The sequence below is a fragment of the Pristiophorus japonicus genome, chromosome 3, assembly GCF_044704955.1.
Source record: "Pristiophorus japonicus isolate sPriJap1 chromosome 3, sPriJap1.hap1, whole genome shotgun sequence".
Classification (NCBI taxonomy): domain Eukaryota; kingdom Metazoa; phylum Chordata; class Chondrichthyes; family Pristiophoridae; genus Pristiophorus; species Pristiophorus japonicus.
In genome coordinates this window covers 225,816,482-225,840,365 of record NC_091979.1, presented here as the reverse complement: position 1 = coordinate 225,840,365, position 23,884 = coordinate 225,816,482, and the positions used below count along the sequence as shown (strand labels likewise).

The window sequence follows — 23,884 nt, the reverse complement described above, 5'->3', positions numbered from 1 at the left end:
CTTAACACTATAAAGGAGTTTAATCCATTCCATTACAAATTCAAAAAGGAAAAGCATTTAGCTTATGCAAACTCCTCCCTCCGCTTCCCCCCCATCCCTCCAAAAAAATACCTGATGAAATGCTCTAATTATTCTGCCAATTTGCTCTGGGTTGGAGCAAGCGGTCCAGCAGCTACAGTCTCAGTACTGTGGCTCTAAAATTAGAAAGCTAAAGGCCAAATCCTGACTTGTTTGGATATGGTCCTTCCCTAGAAAATGTAGGCTAAAAATTAATTTGCCCCCAAAAACGGGCATGGGGATCGCGATGTCTGATCAACCCGTGCACATTCAAACTTCGTGCTCCCTGCTAATTACAATGATTGTGGTGTGCAGTCTATCGCTGAATGTGCTGCTGAGTAGCTCACGCTCAGCAGGGGTCCAAGTTCGTGCAAGGCTTGCACCAATTAAAGCTAGGAGAGCTTTCTGTTTGTGTGTCCTGCTTCCACAGGGGGCCAGGTGGCTCTCCAGGCAAATGCAGAAAAAGCAATGGGAGCAGTTCAGTTACCTCATGAGTGGTTAAGGTCATTAAATTCATCTTCAAATGCCATATCCTTAAAACTAAACAACTAGCCTCAGACACTGCTCAATTCACCACAACCACCAACCATCTCTATCAATCACAACTCATACCTTACATTCATAGCTTCACCTCACCTTTATACACGTAGCATCGCTGAAAGCCTCACACCCACATCTCAGAGCTTGCATACGCTGCCAGCTATTCACTATGACAGGCACATCATGCAAACACATTGCACCACACTCACTGTCACACTTCCCTCTCTCTTGCAGGACAAAGTGGCTCATAACCGTATGTTTCTGGGGGCTACCCGCAGGGAGACAGATGCACCTGCATAACCTTACCCTTATGGAGGAGACGATACTGGAGATTATTGGAACGGCCATCATTGAGCCCGTGGTGAGGGGGGCGTGGCCGAAACACTGCAAGATGATTGTATCTTCATACCCAATCCTCCTTCTCACATCCCCCTCATTCCACAATTTCTTCTGGTTTACAAGCTGCACATGTTGTAAGCATACACCTCTTGCTTTCTCCCCGCTTCTCACCACAATCCTACCCATATCCCTTTCAGATAGCCAAGAACTCCAATCTGGTCAGGCGCTGGTGGAGGAGCAGGAACTGCAAGAGGAAGGAGGCAGTGATGCTGAAGACACAGCAACGTCACTCGATTTCGCACTTGCAGTCACCAGATCAGATACTCACACTGCGCGGAGTTTAGAGGGCAGTATAGAGGCCATATCTGCTTGTGGTGAGTCACTGGGAACGAGTGGACTGCAGCCAGGGTGGGGGGAGGAGGAAGGGTAGCGCAGGTGTCAGCTCGCACACGAGTTCTGCTGCACAGGACTCACATGAGGACTTCGATGGGGTGGCCTACAGAAGAATGCTGATGGGTATGCACAATGAGATCATTGGTGCATTGGCAGACCTGCCAGAAAGTCTAAATGTCATGTCAAGGAGCATGGAGGAGTCTAGCACCAACCTTTGCGCAGAGCTTGGCCCATCCCTTTCAGCGTGGAAGTGTTGGGCAAATCCATTCATGCACTTGGGGACCCAATCCTGATGCAGCGTGTCATGGCCGATGTTTCAGCTACCATTGCAGCACAAGAAGCCACCCAATGCCTGAGTGCTGCAGAGGAAGCTCAGACTGAAGTCATGCAAGCTCAGCTTTTTGCCATACAAGCTCAGACTGCTGCCATCATGGCTGCGGTCAGCAGTGTTCAAAAGCATGTTGTCACAGCAGTCCAAAAATCTGTCCTCCACAACAGATTATTTAGTCCACAATAGATTATTAGGATTGCTGAGGCAATGCCCCATGAGAGTGGATGTGGCTCCGTGGAGAATGAATCTGCTGTTCTCTCTTAGGGTGACAGCATTCTTCCTCCAGCCCCTGGTACTCCACCAGTGCCTTTGCTTTTGCCAGTCAGCCAGCCAGCCTGGACTGCTGCTGCCCATGCTGAGGTGGTGCAGTCCGAAGCCAGGCCTTAGAGGCTCAGAGCTGCTCAGGGTCGTCCTACAAGGCCATCTGCAGTCTCCTCCACTGAAAGTTAGCAGCATTCCATCAGCCATACTGCATCCACTGGGGTAGCACTGCGTAGGAGCACTAGGACATGCAAAGGCACACAGAAGACAGGCAGGAAGGTACTGCACAAGGGTGATTTGTTAACTTTGGAATGTAATATTGGATGGTTTGATTTAAAAATTTGGATGGGAATGTTTGTTTTGTGGTGGCTTTTATTGAAGCATGGTGGCGAAGAGGATGCTGTGATGGTCAGGAACAGGGAGGTAAGATGTGCAACTGTTGGTGAATGGGGAATTGGGGTTGCGTTTGCTGGTACCACAGCCGAATGAGTTGATCACAGACAACCCAGCTAGAAAGGGGTTATATTGGTTGCCTCCTCCCTTTAGCCTCCTCCTGCTCAGCTCTTCGCTGCATGCAGCAGACTATAACGAATCTTGAGATGCGCTCTGGCAGGTACTGCAAGGCTCCTGCAGAGCGATCCAAGCAGCGAAAACGTTGATTAAGCATGCCAATGGTGGGCTCTATCGGATTCCGGGTGACAATATGGCTTTCATTATGTTATGTAATGATGTATCGTCCCAGTACCGTAAATGTAATGTAAGCACTATGCCACACCACAGAGGGCGCTGTGGTGGGAAACCTGGTAGTACCTGCAACAAGGGCTATATAAGGCTGACCACCACACCCGAGAGGCACTCTGGAGCTGAACAATAAAGGACAAAGGTCACAGCAGTTAGATTTACACCAGACCGTGTGGAGTCAGTGATTTGTGTGCTACATACACCACATTGGCAACGAGGAAGCGGACGAACTCCACGCAACCATGGCTACTCTGGGCTCGCTAAAGGATTTTACTGTGGGCAATGATTGGGAGGCCTTTTCGGAAAGGCTCGAGTACTACTTCACAGCAAACGTCCTGACGGAGGACACATACGCAATGAGAGAGAAGCGTAAGGCGATATTGCTCTCCAGTTGTGGAGATGAGGTTTACTGTCTCGTCAGGGATTTGCTGGCACCTGGGAGCGCCAGGGACAAGTCATACGAGGAGCTGACTGAACTCATTCGTGACCAGTTGAAACCGAAGAAGAGCATCCTCACGGCCAGATACAAATATTACCATCACTGCAGACCCGAGGGCCAGGATATCACCAAATATGCTGCGGACCTCAGGAGACTCGCGGCGCCGTGTGATTTTGGCGCACACCTTGACGAGGCTTTGCGGGACGTTTTCGTTATGGGGATTGGCCACGAGGGCCTCCTTCACAAGTTGCTAGCCACGGAACCCACAGTCACACTGACAAAGGCCATCACCATCAGCCGGGCACATATGACCTCGACTTGCAGCACCAAGCAAATAATCCACACAGTCTCGAACCCGGCAGGCACTGTCCACAGGATAGCGGCCACCATGGACAAAACTGCAGAACGTGGCTCTGCCCGGGGCAGAGAGCACGGACCTCGGGATCCTGGAACTCAGAGTCCGCTGAGGGGGGCCAATCAAGCAGCACCATGCTGGCGTTGTGGAGGAAGCCATGGGGCTCACCAGTGCAGGTTTGCGGAGTACACGTGCAATATCTGCCACCTGAAAGGCCACCTTCAGCGTATGTGTAAAAGAAATCACTCACCATGTGGCTGAGGAGATGGGGGATGATCCACTGTTCAGCGAGGAGCAGCCAGAAGATGATGAGGTGTTTGGACTGCACACGTGTACCGACGATTCGCCCCCAGTGATAAGGGAAGTAAAAATCAACGGAGTCCCTGTGAGTATGGAAGTGGACACGGGCTCGGGTCCGTCGTTGATGAGTCGGAGAACTTTTGATAAACTGTGGATTAACCCAGCTGCACGACCCAAGCTGGTCCTGGTCATGGCGAAGCTACGTACCCACACCAGGAAACTGATACCTGTTCTTGGCAGAGCGGAGGTGCAGGTATCCCACGGGGACGAGACGCACGCTTTACCTCTGTGGGTCGTTGCAGGCGATGGGCCGACACTCCTCGGCCGGAGGTGGATGGGGACGGTCCGTGGGAGCTGGGAAGACTTCATCACTCCACAGGCTGCTGCTCCCCGGGGTGCTATCGTGCCCCGGGTTCCCAGAGAGCAGCGCCGACTGAGCTGGAGCTGCAGCTTCAATCCCCCCACAGGCAAGCCCCAGGCCCGGACTTCACACACAAATCCTGCAGCCCCAGCCCCCACAGGCAAGCATCCCTGCACAGAGGGGCCTAGTGGAGGGGGGGGGGGGGGGGGGGAGAAAAGTGAGCCGCCGGGGTGCGAGGGATCCAGGATGGCCGGCGGTTCGGAAGAGCCCCGCCGAGGAGCTGTTAGCGTCGGGCGGCGGCTACGGAGGCCGCGGGGGACGCGGCAAGTGCGGCTGCTGGAGAGACCACGACAGCCGCAGGAGAGGCGGCAAGTCAGGTGGCAGCAGAGGCTGCGACGGCGGAGGGCATCCGGAGCGGCGGAGAAGATGATGGCGGCGGCATCGTGTCGGAGCAGCAGAGCATCAAAGATGGCGGCACCCAAGGAGAAGCCTCGTGGAATCCTCCTGCATCAAAGATGGCGCCTTAAAAAGGAAATGTACCCGGGAGTCTTAAAAGGGCCATACCAAGAGGTGGTCCCCACAAAGGACTGCTGTAAGGCAGAGCGAGTCCAAAATGAGCTATGTTAATGTGAGATGGCAAATTTATAATAAGAATTAATTTTTTAATGCTGAATGGCCACTGTATTTGTGTAAAATAATGGAGGAAGTACAATTAATGATAACGGCTAACAAGGAAATCAAGGATCCGTTACCAGTCAATAACTAGTTAATATACCAGATAGTATGTACCATACTAACGCACTGTCTATGCCTTCCTGCCTTTCGTTGGACAAGTGTGATGTTTTGTAATGATGTGTGTATCATTGTCCTGCGTCCTGGTGGGGGGGGGGGGGGGGGAGGTGATGTTATGTAATGATGTGTGTATCGTCCCAGTACCATAAATGTAATGTAAGCACTATTCCACACCACAGAGGGCGCTGTGGTGGGAAACCTGGTAGTACCTGCAACAAGGGCTATATAAGGCTGACCACCACACCTGAGAGGCACTCTGGAGCTGAACAATAAAGGACGAAGGTCACAGCAGTTAGATTTACACCAGACCGTGTGGAGTCAGTGATTTGTGTGCTACATACACCACACATTATATGCATGCTACCCACGTGTGCTTGGGTTGCGCCAGGTGGTCATTGGACAGCACTGCCCCCCCAGTCATCAAGATCCACAGCGCGGCCCTGGACAACGTGGACCTCTTCCCTTTTCTCGGGAGCCTCCTATCAATAAGAGCAGGCAGTGACGATGAGATCCAACACCGCCTCCAGTGCGCCAGTGCAGTCTTCGGTTGCCTGAGAAAAGAAGTGTTTGAAGACCAGGCCCTCAAAACTGTCACCAAGCTCATGGCCTATAGGACTGCAGTAGTACCAGCCCTCCTGTATGGCTAAGAAACATGGACTATGTACAGAAAACACCTCAGGTCACTGGAGAAATACCAACGATGTCTCCGCAAGATCCTAAAAATCCCCTGGGAGGACAGACGCACCAACGTTAGCGTCCTCGACCAGGCCAACATTCCCAGCATTGAAGCACTGACCACACTTGGTGGGCAGGCCACATAATTCGCATGCCAGACACGAGACTCCCAAAGCAAGCGCTCTACTCAGAACTCCTTCACGGCAAATGAGCCAAAGGTGGGCAGCAGAAACGTTAAAAAAAACACCCTCAAAGCCTCCCTGATAAAGTGCAACATCCCCACTGACACCTGGGAGTCCCTGGCCAAAGACCGCCCTAAGTGGAGGAAGCGCATCCGGGAGGGTGCTAAGCACCTCGAGACTCGTCGCTGAGAGCATGCAGAAATCAAGCGCAGGCTGCGGAAAGAGCGTGGAGCAAGCCAGTCCCACCCAACCCTTCCCTCAACGACTATCTGTCCCACCTGTGACAGAGACTGTGGTTCTCGTGTTGGACTGTACAGCCACCTAAGAACTCATGTTAAGAGTGGAAGCAAGTCTTCCTCGATTCTGAGGGACTGTCTATGATGATGATGGTCATCGGGTAGCCATTGTCGCCCAGAAGCCACCCTCTGGCTTGTCGTGGTGGCACAAATGTGGATAGTACAGCGGACTGCCGCAGAATGACTGCTGCCAGAATATTGAGCATTGACCTGCATAATGCGCTGAGTATGGTCGCACACCAGTTAGACATTGAGGGAGTGGAATCCCTTCCGGTTGTGGTACATCTCCGAATTCACATGCGGCACCTGCAAAGCAACGTGCAGTAAATGGCACCCTGTTCATGACCAGATTCACCTTGACAGCCACTGGCAATGCCGTCCTCCCCCAATCTGAGGCTGCAGTTCTCCCTGCAACAAGTGGCAGATTTCAGTGAGCACCTCCTTTGTGAAGCGGAGATGTCACATTCACTGTTCCTTGCTGAGGTTGAGGTAGGAGCTTGAGCACAAAGCTTCAGAGTGGATCGCAAGCAGAGTGGATGAATTTGGAGAGAGCAGAATTTGGTGGAGAGGAGAAATTCACTGGTAGGTACAAGATAGGTTAGATAAGTAATCATCAGATTGGAATTTAGTTTTGTTTTGTAACATAAAAGAAACTGCATGGTCAGTGGCAGTTAGCAGCTATCAGCTGTAAGTGGTTGTTTGATTAGGTGGGTAAAAGCTGTGAGTTAGAAGCTGATTAAGCAGTTGTAATTTCGACTCTCAAAAGATATATATTAGGCACTAGTTTGCAAAAGTAGAGCTTGGCGACAGCTGGGTGAACGCAAGCAGAGTGGAAGAATTTGGCGAGAGCAGGAATTCAGTGGAGGTGGAAGGCAGTTGAGACGTCTAACTGAAAAGGAGGGGTGGAGCCACAGAACCCAAGGACTCTAAGCTAATAGGCCTGAGAGTGGACATGCGGGAGAGTGAGAGGAGCGACTGGAGATAAAGGTAGGCCCCAGAGCTCGGAGGGAGCGCGATGTCAGGGAGTGAGGTGAAAAAATTTAAAGTAATGTGAGCACAAGGGAAGGAGCTGATTTGTGAGTCGAGTTTATTTCTGTTAAGTTAGTTAATATCCATTAAATAGAGGCATAGCAAGGCACTTCCGTCCCGAGGAATGCATATCTTGTGCCATGTGGGAACTCCAGGACGCTTCCCATGTCCTGGATAACCATGTGTGCAGAAAGTGTTGTCAGTTGGAGGAGCTCAAGAAGGGGTCGCCCCTCAGCGTAAGAGTGTACAGGCAGAGAAGGAATGGGTGACCGCCAAACAGACAAGGAAGACCAGGCAGGGAGTGCATCTCACTCTGTAACCAGTAGAATACTGGTGAGGGCGATAGTTCCTCCAGGGAGTATAGCCAGAGCCAAGTCCACGGCACCATAGGTAGCTCAGCTGTACGGCAGGGGGAAGGAATATCGGGAAAACAATAGTGATAGGGGATTCAATAATTAGGGGAACAGACAGGCATTTCTGTGGCCGCAGACGTGATTCCAGGATGGTATGTTGCCTCCCTGGTGCCAGGGTCAAGGATGACATTGAGTAGCTGCAGAACATTCTGGGAGGGGAGGGTGAACAGCCAGAGGTCATGATCCATATCGGTATCAACACCATAGGTAAAAAGAGGGCTGAGGTCCTGCAGGCAGATTTTAGGGAGCTCGGAGAGAGATTAAAATGGAAGACCTCAAAGGAAGTATTCTTGGGATTACTCTCGGTGCCACGATCTAGTGAGTACAGAAATATGAGGATAGAGCAGATGAATACGTGGCTGGAGACATAGTGCAGGAGGAAGGGATTTAGATTCTTGGGGCATTGCGGCCAGTTCTTGGATCTGTACAGGCCGCACCTCAACAGAGCCAGGACCAATATCCAAGTAGAGGTGGGGGTTAAACTAATTTGGAAGGGGATGGGCACCAGGATGTAGCATTAGAAAAGAGAAACAAGATGCACTAAGGATTGAGAGAGACAGATAGTACTTGAGTAAGAAATAGTACGATATTTGGTGGGGTCAGACTAAGAGAATACAAGGTGGTCTAAGATAGGTTTACAGTGCATGTGTGTAAATAAGGTTGGTGAGCTGCAGCCGCAAATAGCCACATGGGAATATGATGTTGTGGCGATAACAGAGACCTGGCTCAAAGAGGAAGGATTGGGAACTAAATATTTCTCGATAGAGGATGTTCTGGAAAGAAAGGAGGTGGGTGGCAGTATCGGTTAAGGAGAATGTTAGTGCTGGAGAGAGAGAATGTCCTGGAGGGGTCAATGACAGAATCTATTTGGTTAGAGTTAAGAAAAAAATAGAGCTGCCATTACACTACTAGGGGTATTCAACAGGTCACCAACTAGTGGGAAGGTATAAAAGAGCAAATTTGCAGGGAAATTAAACTATCCTAATATAGACCGAGATAGTGTAAAGGAGAGAGAGAGGGAAGAATTTCTGAAGTGCGTTCAGAACTTTCTTGATCAGTATGTTTCCGGCCCAACGACGAAGGAAGCATTGTTGGATCTGGTTCTGAGGAATGAGGTGGGTCAAGTGGAGCAAGTGTCAGTAGGAGAACATTTGGGGAACAGTGATCATAGTAGATTAGCTATGGAAAAGGACAGGGCATAATCTAGAATAAAAATATTTAATTGGAGAAGGCCAATTTCAGTGCGTTGAGAATGGATCTGGCCCGTGTAAATTAGAGTCACAGACTGGCAGGCAAAACAGTAATGGAACAATGGGCTGCTTTAAAGAGGAGATCGTTCGGGTACAGTCGAGGTACATTCCCATGAGAGGGAAAGGTAGGCAACTAAAGTCAGAGCTCCCTGGATGACGAGAGATAGAGTAAGATGAAGCTCAAAAAGGGGGCATATGACAGATGTCAGATTGTGAATACAAGTGAGAACCAGGCTGAATATAGAAAGTTCAGCAGGGAAGTGAAAAAGTAAATAAGAAAAGCAAAGACAAAGTATGAGAGCAGATTGGCAGCTAACATAAAAGAGAATCCAAAAGTCTTCTGTAGACAGATAAATAGTAAACGGGTGCGAAGAGGAGGGGGGAGGGGAAGATTAGAGACCAAAAAGGAGACCTACGCATGGAAGCAGAGAGCATGGCTGAGATACTAATGAGTACTTTGCATCTGTCTTTGCCAAGGAAGAAAATGCTGCCAAAGTCATAGTGAAAGAGGATGTAGTTGAGATACTGGGTGGGCTAAACATTGATAGAGGAAATACTAGAAAGGTTGCTGTACTTGAAGTAGATAAGTCACCAGGACCGGATGGGATGCATCCTAGGATGCTAAGGAAAGTAAAAGTGGAAATTGCAGAAACACTGGCCATAATCTTCCAATCTTCCTTAAATATGGAGATTGTGCCAGAGGACTGGAGAATTGCAAATGTTACACCCTTGATCAAAAAAGGGGTGCAAGGATAAATCCAGCAACTACAGACCAATGAGTTTAACCTCAGTAGTGGAGAAGCTTTTACAAACAATAATCAGGGACAAAATTAACAGTCACTTGGACACGTGTGGATTAATCAAGGAAAGCCAGCACAGATTTGTTAAAGGCAAATCATATTTAACGAGCTTGATAAAGTTTTTGATGAGGTAACAGAGGGTTGCTGAGGGCAATGCGGTTGATGTGGTGCACATGAAATTCCAAAAGATGATTGATAAAGTGCCACATAATAGGCTTGCCAGCAAAGTTGAAGATCGTGGAATAAAAGGAACTGTGGCAGCATGGATATTGTCATATATTCAACCAGCATTGTAACCCATGTAGAAACTGACCCAAGTTGTACACCGAGAGAACACTGACCACTAGGTGGGAGACACTCCTAACCTGGACCTTCAGGTATAAAAGGGGAAGCTCCACCCACCTTCATCACTTGAGTGCTAAGGAATAAAGGACAGGTCACAGACTGACCTTCTCTCAAGCATGGGCCTCGTGTGCATTTATACTGTGTAGTAAGGACGTATCAATGGCGACAAGAAACTGGGATTTAAACCACGCGAGCATGGCCACGAGCAGAACAGACGAGAGGTACTGTGTTAAGGAATGGTTGGGACAGAGATTCAACATTGTTAAAGCAGCACACAGTTCCCCAGGCAGACAAGGGCAGTCAGGCATGCCCCAACATGTAGTTGAACCCAGAGGGGGAGTTCGACAGAGACAATGGCAAGCTGAACAGCGATTCACGCCATTGCAAGGGACAATGCGGCCAGTAATGGGGCCATCAACACCTGTTAATGGTGCACTCAAGGACAATAACAGGGGCAGTCAGGGACGATCGACTGGCAAGGGACCTTTTGTTTCAAACCGCAACTCATGCTGGAGGCGTGGAGGCATACATTCAGCCGGAGTTTGCAGAGATGAGCAAAATACCTACAGAAATTGCAGAAATGGACACTGGGGGAAATCACTGGAAGCTGAAGTTCAGCGAGTTCACGTGGAGCACGTATACAGTTCATACACCAGGACGCCACCAATAATGATGAAAGTGCTCCTCAATGGCATCCCAGTATCAATGGAGTTAGACACGGGTGCCAGCCAGTCCCTGATGGGTATCAAACAGTTCGAAAAGTTGTGGCCATCCAAGGCCAGGAGGCCAAAATTATCGCCGATTGACGCACAGCTACGGACTTACACAAAGCAGATCATTCCGGTGCTAGGCAGCGCCACGGTAGTCGTGACCCACAAAGATTCGGAGAACAGGTTGGCACTCTGGATTGTCCCAGGGGACGGTCCCGCACTACTGGGGAGGAGTTGGCTTGCTGTCATGAACTGGAAATGGGGCGATGTCAATGCAATTTCCTCTGTGGAGCGAGTATCATGCTCACAGGTCCTGGACAAATTTGACTCATTATTTCAACCCGGCATTGGCACTTTCATGGGGGCCAAGGTAGTGATTCACATAAACCCGGACGCCAGACCAGTACACCACAAGGCCAGAGCGGTGCCGTACGTGATGCGCGAAAAGATAGAAGGCGAATTGGACCGCCTGTTGAGGGAAGGCATCATCTCGCCAGTCGAATTCAGTGACTGGGCGAGCCCGATTGTGCCGGTGCTCAAGGCGGATGGGTCGGTCAGGATATGTGGCGATTACAAGGCCACCATCAATCGGGTGTCACTCCAAGACCAGTACCCACTACCGAGAGCGGAGGACCTCTTTGCGACGCTATCCGATGGCAAACTTTTTTCAAAATTGGACCTGACCTCAGCTTACATGACCCAGGAGCTGGCGAGTGAGTCGAAGAAGCTGACCACCATCACGACACACAAGGGGTTGTTTGAGTACAACAGATGTCCGTTCGGGATTCGCTCGGCCGCTGCGATCTTCCAACGAAATATGGAAAGCCTCAAGTCGATTCCAGGGACGGTGGTTTTTCAGGACGACATCCTCATTATGGGTTACGATACTGAAGAACACCTCCACAACCTGGAGGAGGTGCTACGCAGACTGGACCTGGTAGGTCTGCGACTGAAAAAGGCGAAGTGCGTCTTCCTAGCTCCAGAGGTAGAATTCCTGGGGATGAGGGTAGCAGCAGACGGGATCAGCCCTACTGCATTCAAGACGGAAGCGATCCAGAGAGCACCCAGACCCCGTAACACGACGGAGCTGCGTTCGTTCCTGGGGCTCCTGAACTATTTTGGTAACTTTCTTCCCAAATTGAGCACGCTGTTAGAGCCGCTACACGTGCTCCTACGCAAAGGTCGCGAATGGGTCTGGGGGGACAGCCAGGAAAGGGCCTTTAATAGAGCACGCAATTTGTTATGTTCCAATAATCTGTTAACGCTATATGACCCATCTAAGAAACTTGTGTTAACGTGCGATGCGTCGTCCTATGGTGTCGGATGTGTGTTGCAGCATGTCAATGCCAAGGGTCAGTTACAGCCGGTAGCTTATGCCTCCAGGAGTCTGTCCCAGGCAGAAAGGGGCTACGGGATGGTAGAAAAGGAGGCGCTCGCATGTGTATATACGGTAAAGAAAATGCACCTGTAACTGTTTGGCAGGAAATTTGAGCTGGAGTCAGATCACAAACCCCTAACGTCCCTTTTGGCCGACAACAAGGTCATAAATGCAAACGCATCGGCCCGCATACAGAGGTGGGCACTCACGTTAGCTGCCTATGACTACACAATTCGGCACAGACCGGGCACCGAAAACTGCGCCGATACACTCAGCAGGCTCCCACTAGCCACCACTGAGGGGGCTACCGAGCATGGTGCCGAGATGGTCATGGCTGTTGAAGCTTTCGGAAGCGAAGGCTCACCCGTGACAGCCCGTCAGATTAAAGTCTGGACAAATAGAGACCCGCTATTGTCTCTGGTCAAGAAATGTGTCCTGAATGGGGACTGGGCAGCCACGTACAGGGCATGCCCTGAGAAATTTAAACCATTTCACAGGCGCAAGGATGAACTCTCGATTGCCTACTGTGGGGAAACCGCGTAGTCATGCCCCAGATGGGCAGAGAGGTGTTCATCAGAGAACTCCACAATGGGCACCCGGGCATTGTCACGATGAAGGCAATTGCCAGGTCACACATTTGGTGGCCAGGGATAGACGCAGATCTGGAACTTTGTGTTCGCAGGTGCAACACGTGTGCCCAGCTGGGCCATGCGCCCAGGGAAGCCCCCCTTAGCCCCTGGCCATGGCCCGCCAAGCCTTGGTCACGCATCCATGTGCACTACGCAGGTCCTTTCATGGGGAAAATGTTTTTGGTTGTAGTAGACGCCTACTCCAAATGGATCGAGTGTGACATTTTAAATTCAAGCACATCCTCTGCCACGGTAGAAAGTCTACGGGCAATGTTCGCCGCCCACGGTCTACCGGACATCTTGGTCAGCGACAATGGCCCGTGCTTCACAAGTACTGAATTCCAGCACTTCATGGCAGGCAATGGAATTAACCATGTTAGAACGGCACCGTTCAAGCCGGCCTCAAACGGCCAGGCAGAACGAGCAGTGCAGATAATCAAACAGGGGATGCTCAGATTCCAAGGGGGTTCCCTACAAACCCGCTTATCACGCCTCCTGTTGGCTTATAGATCCCAACCACACTCGCTCACAGGGGTTCCACCCGCAGAGCTACTAATGAAAAGGACGCTCAAAACCTGATTATCCCTTATACACCCCACCATGAAAGAAACTACGCTGCAGGGACCAAATGGCTCGCAGGCACTGTGGTTGCCAAAGAGGGAAATTGGATTCTGGTAGTTAAACTTACCAATGGACAAATCTGCCGCAAACATGTGGATCAAACAAAAAGGAGGTTCAGCAACCCCATAGAAGAAGCAGAGGAAGAACACGATATAGAGTTCACTCCACCACAGGTGACCGAACACCGGAACCAAAGGGAGGAGAGCCCAGTCACTGTGGGCAATCCGGACAGGCCTGAGGCACTGCAAACAGCAGACACTCAGGCCAGCGCCCAACAATCGGAGCCCCAACTCAGGCGCTCTACAAGGGAGCGTAAACCACCAGAGAGACTCAACCTGTGATCCCAATAAGACTTTGGGGAGGGAGGTGATGTCATGTATTCAACCAGCATTGTAACCCATGTAGAAACTGACCTAAGTTGTACACCATGAGAACACTGACCACTAGGTGGGAGACACTGCTAACCTGGACCTTCAGGTATAAAAGGGTAAGCTCCACCCACCTTCATCACTTGAGTGCTAAGGAATAAAGGACAGGTCACAGACTGACCTTCTCTCAAGCATGGGCCTCGTGTGCATTTATACTGTGTAGTAAGGACGTATCAGATATGAACTTGTCTAAGTGAAAGGAAACAGACTAGTGGTGAACAGTTGTTTTTTGGACTGGCGGAACCACTCCTTTTCTTTATAAATTAATGACTCAGACTTGGATGTACAGGACAATTTCAAAATTTGCAGATGACACACAACTTAGTAGTGAACAGTGAGGAGGATAGTGATAGACTTCAAGAGGACATAGATAGGCTGAAGGAATGGGCAGACATGTGGCACATGAAATTTTAAAAAGTGTGGAGTGATACATTTTGGTAGGAAGAATGAGGAGACACAATATAAACTAAAGCGTACAATTCTAAATGGGATGTATGAACAGAAACCTGAGGGTATATGTGCACAAATCGTTGAAGGTGGCAGGGCAGGTTGAGAAAGTAGTTAAAAAAAAACATACATGATCCTGGGCTTCATAAAAAGGGGCACAGAGTACAAAAGCAAGGAAGTTATGATGAATCTTTATAAAACACTGGTTCGCTCTCAACTGAAGTATTATATCCAATTCTGGGCACCGCACTTTAGGAAGGATGTAGAAAAGATTTACAAGAATGGTTCCAGGGCTGAGGGACTTCAGTTACGTTGATAGACTAGAGAAGCTGGGATCATTCTCCTTAGAGCAGAGAAGGTTGAGAGGAGATTTGAGAGGTGTTCAAAATCATAAAGGATCTAGACAGAGTAGATAGAGAGAAACTGTTCCCATTGGTGGGAGGGTTGAAAACAGAGGACACAGATTTAAGATGATTAGCAGAAAAACCCAAGGCGACTTCGGAAAACTTTTTTTTTTTAAACGAAGCGATTGATTCGGATCTGGAATGCACCGCCCAAGAGGATGGTGGAGGCAGATTTGATCATGGCTTCCAAAAGAGAATTAGATAAGTACCTGAAGGAAAAGAGTTTGCAGCGCTACAGGAAAAGAGTGGGATAAGGGGAACTAGCTGAAGTTCTTGCAGAGAATGGCATGGTCTCGATGAGCCGAAAGGCATCCTTCGGTGCTGTCACCATTTTATGATTCTCGGAGATTTGCTTCCCGATGACCCTGGCTGGATATGGCCTCCTGCTGAGAGCCCTTCTCCCTCTTTGAGCAGTTTGTTCTCCATTGTCACCTGTGCTCATTCTCCCAGTCTTGTTGCAGGTCAAGGGGAGTACAAACTACTGTACCCATGTCTGTGCAGAAGTCTTGAAGAACTCTGCTACACCACTCCCTGGACAGTTCAGAAATTTCAAAGAAGACAGCAAACCAAGAAACACCTCTACAAATTCACAAAGAGTCAGTAGAAATCAATCAGCAACTAACCTGAAAGCAGGTGATGATCCCTTTTAGTAGTGCTGGGGGAGAGGGTCCTTTCTGCTGCTGAATGCATGTTCAGCTGTGCGAGGTTAAAAGAGGGCGTTAGCTCCAGTGTGGGGATTGAAAATGTCAGCGCTGGCATCAAATCAACGATCCACTGATTGAGGTCATGATCTGCGTACTTTGCATACTTCTGGCGCACGCTCCCAACGCCTGTGCAAATGACTTAACCAAAATGAGGTCCAGCGCATTAGAAGTATGTGCGCGCTCCTCGGATGCCATTTTGGACCCGAATCGACACCAGTAGCACGAAAAAAACAGATGCTATGGAGTCGAATTTAGCAGTATGTAGGTTTAAAAGTCTGGGCTATGCAGTCTGTGACAGGGAGCGAAGACTCTTCCCACCTGACTGCCTTTCTTCAGGTTAGCTAATAACGACACTGACATTTCATTGGAGACCAACCTGTTGTGGCTAGCGAGGATAATGTGGATATGGAATATTGGGGAAAGATTAGATACATGAACTTAGTAAAATTAAAGAGATTATTTATGAGGCCCATTTGTTATTATTTACAGACAAAGTACAGGTACCTTCAATGGTTTCTTGAAGTCTACATTTTTGCTTTTCCTCAATACTTCCACAGCGTCTTCAACAATGTGTCCCCTTCGTACAATCAGCACAAGACAAGGATTGACTGCATCAACCACAGGCAAGAAAAAGGATGAAAAGTTTTGTCTGTGTGCCTGGTCAACTGCCATCTAGAACGTGGGAAAAGTTAGTGATCAGTATCAGTTTAATTTTCAAAATATTTTTAAAATAAAAAAAGTTAGCATAAGCTGGTGGTGGGATATTTATTGGAAAAACAAAGGATAAAACCATAAAAAAGATAATATTTTTGAAATGTATTTAAATTTCATAAAACACTGGAAAGTTTAATGCCTCTTTCATGGCAGCAAACAGGAGGCAATTTCACAATGCAGTTCCCATTTGCCACTGCAACCACTGAACATTGTGCTTTTACTATTGTGAGTGCTAAAACATTTCAAAATAAGCTTTAGGAACTTTTCTTGAAGAATTTTTGTACAGATTACCTACCTTTAGATATGCTTGAGTAAAATTCAACCTCACATGCAAATAGGATATTCTTGACATTCCAAAGGTGAACTCACCTAGGCCATTGTACCTTAAATTCCACTTCTGACCTCATTATATAAAGATATATATATATATATATGCAACCACATTTTGTGCTCAGAGGAAGCAATATCCAAAACCAAAATACAACAAGGGCACAATCAAAAATAGTATCTCAGGATCTCTGCATATTGCCCCCATTAAGTAGCCATCTCACAAGCTGAACCTGGAACTTCACCTGGTGATTTTCATCCCATCAAGCAACACAAGAACATATACTCCACTAGCCAAGTTCATTAACATCTACTTAAAAGTTTTGTGTCAAATGGATAAATAACGAAATCAACAATTCTTCATTCTTGCTGCATAAAAGGATCAAGGCCTGATGAGAAGAAATTTCTTCTGAGGGTTGTAAATCAGTGCAATTCGCTGCCTCAGAGCTGTGGAAGCTGGGATATTGAATAAATTTAAGACAGAAATAGACAGTTTCTTAAACGATAAGGGGATAAGGGGTTATGGGGAGCGGGTAGGGAAGTGGAGCTAAGTCCATGATCAGATCAGCCATGATCTTATTGACTGGTGGAGCAGGTTCGAGGGGCAGTATGGTCTACTCCTGTTCCTATTTCTTATATACATCAACTAGGCGATACTTCCTTTCAATGGTTGTGTGAGATGTAAATAAAACCTGGGCTTCAGTTTTAGTACACAAGCAAAACTCAAATCTTAGGCAAGATAGATGGAACTAACTTTATCCATGTGACAAAACATGTAAACAAAAGACCATCACTAACCTCAGAGCCAAGATGAGTTAAATAGACAAATTGTGCAAAAAAAATGAAAGTCACAGAAAGCCACTGTTTAGAAATGCTCCAACATTAGCCTCCATTGTGATAGGTGGCAAAGGCTTTAAACCAGTAAGACGGGGGAGGGATCTACAAAATATCAAACCAGCCTAAATAAAAACAAAACAGGAAAGGAGAGTATAAGAAAGAATAAAGTAAGGGAGGACATTGATGGCCAGGAATAAATAGTTTCAGAACAGGAGTGTAAAAAGATGGTTAACAATATTGGGCTCAATTTTCCCCCGTGATTTGCGCTGTTTTTTTGAGCAGGCTGCTGTTTTTAGCCTAAGTTAAAAATCCACAGTTTCCCCAATCAATTTGCACCAGCATAACTCAGTTAGTTACGATTTTTTTTAGTTACGTTTTTTTTTCAGCCAAAGGGTTGTAACCAGCCACCTACGCCAATTCTGGCCATTTAGGGAACTTTGGCCAGCTACTTAGGCCATTTTTGCTTAGGCCAGCACATACGGTCTCTCCAGAAAACTCTTGCGGAGTAAGTAAATCGGAGGAGGCCGTTTGGCCTGGGCTAGGTGCGGGGCGGGGAGCGAAGCGGCAAGCCCTTCGGCCTGGGCTAGGGTTGGGCAGCACACCGGGAGGGCATTCGGGGCCAGGGTTGGTGGGGGAGGTAGTGGATCGGATCGGTAAGCCCTTCGACCTGGGCGCGGGTCGCGCAGCGGACCGGGAGGGCACTGTCCTAGGATGATCTCATGCACCTCCTGGTGGCCTTCTACAGAGCAACATTGTCAGAAGCCTGGCAGAAGGTCTCCAGATGATCAACACATTCGTAAATAGTGCAAGGCACAGGAAGAATTGATAGGGAGAAAGGGTAGAATGGTAATAAAGTAAGTTACAGCAAAATATTATCATCCCAGAGTATGTATGTGATTAGCCTCATTTTCAAAAATACAAATGGTAAGGGAAAACAGAAATCTCTCAAAACAACTGAGTTGGCAACTGTTGTTTTTTTATTGTTTAACAAGCAAGCCAAACTATTTTGTTGCTCTGCTGGACATCAGCAAGCTGGCTGATGTAACAGGCCCCCAGCACATAGCAAGAAGAATTAGCTTTACCAAACAGCACAAATTGATCCGAATGCAATGAAAATGAGTGGTGATAACTATTTATTTAGACTGAACATGAAGTCGTAACATCGTTTCTTGATCTCTTTGTGCTTCGGAATAAACTGCATTTACAGTGGTTTGTCTCCAACGCAAGATACGCCCACTGCAGGATTGGCTCTCTTTTCCTGCTGGGGAAACTGTGCTATCTGCTGAGATTGATGACACTCTGCGAGTAACTAGGCAGAGATCTTCAGAGCTTGTGGCATCAGGGCTGGGAACTCAACATCCAGGGGTATTCAACATTCAGGAAGGATAGAATAAAAGGAAAAGGAGGTGGGGTAGCATTGCTGGTTAAGGAGGAGATTAAGGCAATAGTTAGGAAGGACATTAGCTTGGATGATGTGGAATCTATATGGGTAGAGCTGCAGAACACCAAAGGGCAAAAAACGTTAGTGGGAGTTGTGTACAGACCTCCAAACAGTAGTAGTGATGTTGGGGAGGGCATCAAACAGGAAATTAGGGGTGCATGCAATAAAGGTGCAGCAGTTATCATGGGTGACTTTAATATGCACGTAGATTGGGCTAACCAAACTGGAAGCAATACGGTGGAGGAGGATTTCCTGGAGTGCATAAGGGATGGTTTTTTAGACCAATATGTCGAGGAACCAACTAGGGGGGAGGCCATCTTAGACTGGGTGTTGTGTAATGAGAGAGGATTAATTAGCAATCTCGTTGTGCGAGGCCCCTTGGGGAAGAGTGACCATAATATGGTGGAATTCTGCATTAGGATGGAGAATGAAACAGTTAATTCAGAGACCATGGTCCAGAACTTAAAGAAGGCTAACTTTGAAGGTATAAGGCGTGAATTGGCTAGGATAGATTGGCGAATGATACTTAAGGGGTTGACTGTGGATGGGCAATGGCAGACATTTAGAGACCGCATGGATGAACTACAACAATTGTACATTCCTGTCTGGTGTAAAAATAAAAAAGGGAAGGTGGCTCAACCGTGGCTATCAAGGGAAATCAGGGATAATATTAAAGCCAAGGAAGTGGCATACAAATTGGCCAGAAATAGCAGCGAACCCGGGGACTGGGAGAAATTTAGAACTCAGCAGAGGAGGACAAAGGGTTTGATTAGGGCAGCGAAAGTGGAGCACGAGAAGAAGCTTGCAGGGAACATTAAGATGGATTGCAAAAGCTTCTATAGATATGTAAAGAGAAAAAGGTTAGTAAAGACAAACGTAGGTCCCCTGCAGTCAGAATCAGGGGAAGTCATAACGGGGAACAAAGAAATGGCGGACCAATTGAACAAGTACTTTGATTCGGTATTCACTAAGGAGGACACAAACAACCTTCCGGATATAAAAGGGGTCGGAGGGTCTAGTAAGGAGGAGGAACTGAGGGAAATCCTTATTAGTCGGGAAATTGTGTTGGGGAAATTGATGGAATTGAAGGCTGATAAATCCCCAGGGCCTGATGGACTGCATCCCAGAGTACTTAAGGAGGTGGCCTTGGAAATAGTGGATGCATTGACAGTCATTTTCCAACATTCCATTGACTCTGGATCAGTTCCTATGGAGTGGAGGGTAGCCAATGTAACCCCACTTTTAAAAAAAAGATGGGAGAGAGATAACAGGGAATTATAGACCGGTCAGCCTGACATCGGTAGTGGGTAAAATGATGGAATCAATTATTAAGGAAGTTATAGCAGTGCATTTGGAAAGAGGTGACATGATAGGTCCAAGTCAGCATGGATTTGTGAAAGGGAAATCATGCTTGACAAATCTTCTGGAATTTTTTGAGGATGTTTCCAATAGAGTGGACAAGGGAGAACCAGTTGATGTGGTATATTTGGACTTGCAGAAGGCGCTCGACAAGGTCCCACACAAGAGATTAATGTGCAAAGTTAAAGCACATGGGATTGGGGGTAGTGTGCTGACATGGATTGAGAACTGGTTGTCAGACAGGAAGCAAAGAGTAGGAGTAAATGGGGACTTTTCAGAATGGCAGGCAGTGACTAGTGGGGTACCGCAAGGTTCTGTGCTGGGGCCCCAGCTGTTTACACTGTACATTAATGATTTAGACGAGGGGATTAAATGTAGTATCTCCAAATTTGCGGATGACACTAAGTTGGGTGGCAGTGTGAGCTGCGAGGAGGATGCTATGAGGCTGCAGAGCGACTTGGATAGGTTAGGTGAGTGGGCAAATGCATGGCAGATGAAGTACAATGTGGATAAATTTGAGGTTATCCACTTTGGTGGTAAAAACAGAGAGACAGACTATTATCTGAATGGTGACAGATTAGGAAAAGGGGAGGTGCAAAGAGACCTGGGTGTCATGGTACATCAGTCATTGAAGGTTGGCATGCAGGTGCAGCAGGCGGTTAAGAAAGCAAATGGCATGTTGGCCTTCATAGCGAGGGGATTTGAGTACAGGGGCAGGGAGGTGTTGCTACAGTTGTACAGAGCATTGGTGAGGCCACACCTGGAGTATTGTGTACAGTTTTGGTCTCCTAACTTGAGGAAGGACATTCTTGTTATTGAGGGAGTGCAGCGAAGGTTCACCAGACTGATTCCCGGGATGGCGGGACTGACCTATCAAGAAAGACTGGATCAACTGGGCTTGTATTCACTGGAGTTCAGAAGAATGAGAGGGTACCTCATAGAAACGTTTAAAATTCTGACGGGGTTAGACAGGTTAGATGCAGGAAGAATGTTCCCAATGTTGGGCAAGTCCAGAACCAGCGGACACAGTCTAAGGATAAGGGGTAAGCCATTTAGGACCGAGATGAGGAGGAACTTCTTCACCCAGAGAGTGGTGAACCTGTGGAATTCTCTACCACAGAAAGTTGTTGAGGCCAATTCAATAAATATATTCAAAAAAAAGTTAGATGAAGTCCTTACTACTAGGGGGATCAAGGGGTATGGCGAGAAAGCAGGAATGGGGTACTGAAGTTGCATGTTCAGCCATGAACTCATTGAATGGCGGTGCAGGCTAGAAGGGCCGAATGGCCTACTCCTGCACCTATTTTCTATGTTTCTATGTAATAAAAGAACCTTCAATGTGTTGGCCATCAACAGCGTCGCTGAAGTCCCTCACTGTTGTCAAAGCAATCTTTAAAAATGGCCGACTGCCAAATCCCAGCTGTAATGAGCATGCGCGTCCATTGCAGCGACGTCAAAAAACATATTTTTTTCCCCCGCGCATGCGTCGATGGCCCAGTTTTTTTTTTTCGGCGCAGAGAGCAGGCTCCACCCTCCGAGGCGACTGGACACGCTGCGTGTCTCTGGATTCCAGTTACAGATCGGGAGAAATTTGTACAATTATTTATGCTGCATTTCTGGACCTAAAAACCCGGTATAACACTGGCAATAGGCCAGAAAATGGCCTTGGGCAAAATTGAGCCCAAAGTGAGGGGAAACTGCTATTAAAAATATGAGTTAAACTGTTTGCAGAAATGAGTAAAAAATATAGAATAATAATGATGAAGGATTTTAACTACCCAGATATTAACTGGCCAGAAGAGGTAGGTAAAATGGATAAGGGAATGGAGTTCCAATAATGTGTACAGGACTCCTTTTTATCCCAATATGCAAGAAGCCCAACAAGGGAGGATTCACTATTGGATCTAGTAATGGGAAATGAACCAGAGCAGGTAAAAGTAAAAGTAGGGGAACATCTTGGCAATTGTGACCATCATATAATCTGCTTTAACATAATAATTGAGAAGGGCAAAAGTATGACAAAAATCAGGGTAATAGATTGGAGAAAAGACGATTTTACGGGGCTGAGAATAGAACTTGGGAAAATAAAATGGACAACAATATTGACAAACAATGACATAGAACAGCAATGGGAAACATTTAAAACGCTGTTCAACAGACTTCGGGAAAAATATATTCCGCTAAAAAACAAGAACAAGCTAAACACTAATGAGACACCATGGATGAATAAAGACACAAGGAAAAAATTGAGGGTAAGGAAAGAGGTCTACACGAAGTACATGGACAGCAGGGGAGAATATGACAAGAGATTAGGAGAGAAGTTATAAAAACAATTAGAAAGGCAAAAAGGAGCTATGAAATTAAATTAACATAAAACAAAATAGTAAAATATGTTACAGGTACATAAATAAATAAAGGAAAGTCGGGATGGGAATAGGGCCACTAAGGGACGGACACGATAATATATCACAGGCAGCGATAGAAAGTACAAATACACAAATTAGCGACACAAGTTAACAAGGCCATAAAAATAACAAACCAAGCACTAGGGTTTATTTCCAAGAGGATTGAATTGAAAAGTAGAGAAGTTATGCTAAACTTGTATTGAACCTTGGTTAAATCACACATGGAGTACAATTCTGGTCACCAGATTATAAAAAGGATATAGGGCTCAATTTTGGCCAAGCCCGTTTTTTAGCATACTTACCAGAGTTGTGCCGCTTAAGTACGTCCGGAGATGCTCCAAAAAAAAGTTCCAAATTTGGCTCCTGTCTGACCTCTTCACTGCAGCCGTGCAGCGTGGCCAATCGCCTCGGGGGGATGGAGCCTGCGATCTGTGCTGGAAAATGTGCCAGGACGTCTGCACATGTGCAGTGGAGAATAGTGATGGCTGCCCATGCGCAGTAGCACTGCGAGTTGGCAATCGGCCATTTGCAAGTTGATGGAGTAAACGGGGTTTCCACTGCACTTTCGGTGAAGTTACAGGTGCGAAGCGGGAGCAGCTCCAAGGTAACTCCTGCCTTACAGCCCTTTATAAAAGTCTTTTTCTTGAAGCTTCAATTAAAATGTTTGTTACTTAAGGCTCAAGTTCATCAACGCCAAAAGAGAAATACCAGTTTGTGTCTCCCGACCCTAGCCCTGGCCAAGTGGCCCCCCGGTGCGATCTTGGAGTTCTCCTGCCTGCCGGTGAGTTATGAGAGTACTCCTACATGCGTTCTGAGTCCCGGGCCGAGTGCAAAATGGTGAATTGCAGTTTGATGCTGAAGGCAGGACTTTAATTTTTTATTTATTATTTTAATTGTGCGAAGGAAGGATGGTTTAGCAAATCTGTTCCCTAAGGCTTGGTTGGTTCAGGTCCAGGTCCTCTCCGCTTCCCGTCCCTATCCCAGGCCAAATGGCCTCCAATGTACTTACCTGCGTTGATTTCTTTAACTCTCCGCAAGGGTTTTCTCAAGTGGCCACATATGCTGGCCTAAGTAGAAATGGAACAACTATTAGCTGGCCAAAGTTGCCTAAATGGCCAGAAGTGGCGTAGGTGGCTGGTAACTCCCACTTTTGCGAAAAAAAATTAACCTAAAAAAAAAACGTTACGGAGTGAGTTACACTGGTGCAAATTGATTGGGGAAACTAGGGATTTTTAAGTTAGACCAGAAAAAACAGCCTACTCCAAAAAAAAACGGAGCACCCCCTGTGGAAAAGTGAGCCCATAGACTGGAGAGGATGCAAAAAAGATTTACAAGGATGATACCAGAAATGCGAGGGTATACCTATCAGGAAAGGATGAACAGGCTGGGCCTCTTTTTTCTTTAAAAGAGAAGGCTGAGGGGTGACCTAATAAAGGTCTTTTAAAATTCTGAAAGATTTCGATAGAGTAGATACAGAGTGTTTCCACTTATAGAGAAGAGCAAAACTAGAGGCCATCAATATATAAAATAGTCAACAAGAAATCAAATAGGGAATTCAGAAGGAACTTATTTACCCAGAGT

The 23,884-nt window shown here is 47.2% G+C and overlaps 1 protein-coding gene across 1 annotated transcript in view; it reads right to left on the bottom strand.

Annotated features, from left to right (window-relative positions):
- herc4 (HECT and RLD domain containing E3 ubiquitin protein ligase 4) overlaps positions 1 to 23,884 on the bottom strand; it is a 267,220-nt gene that overhangs the window by 88,716 nt on the left and 154,620 nt on the right. The window contains exon 17 of the mRNA XM_070876338.1: positions 15,725 to 15,892. Within this exon, the coding sequence (XP_070732439.1) occupies positions 15,725 to 15,892 (168 nt within the window). The remainder of the gene's footprint in view (positions 1 to 15,724; positions 15,893 to 23,884) is intronic.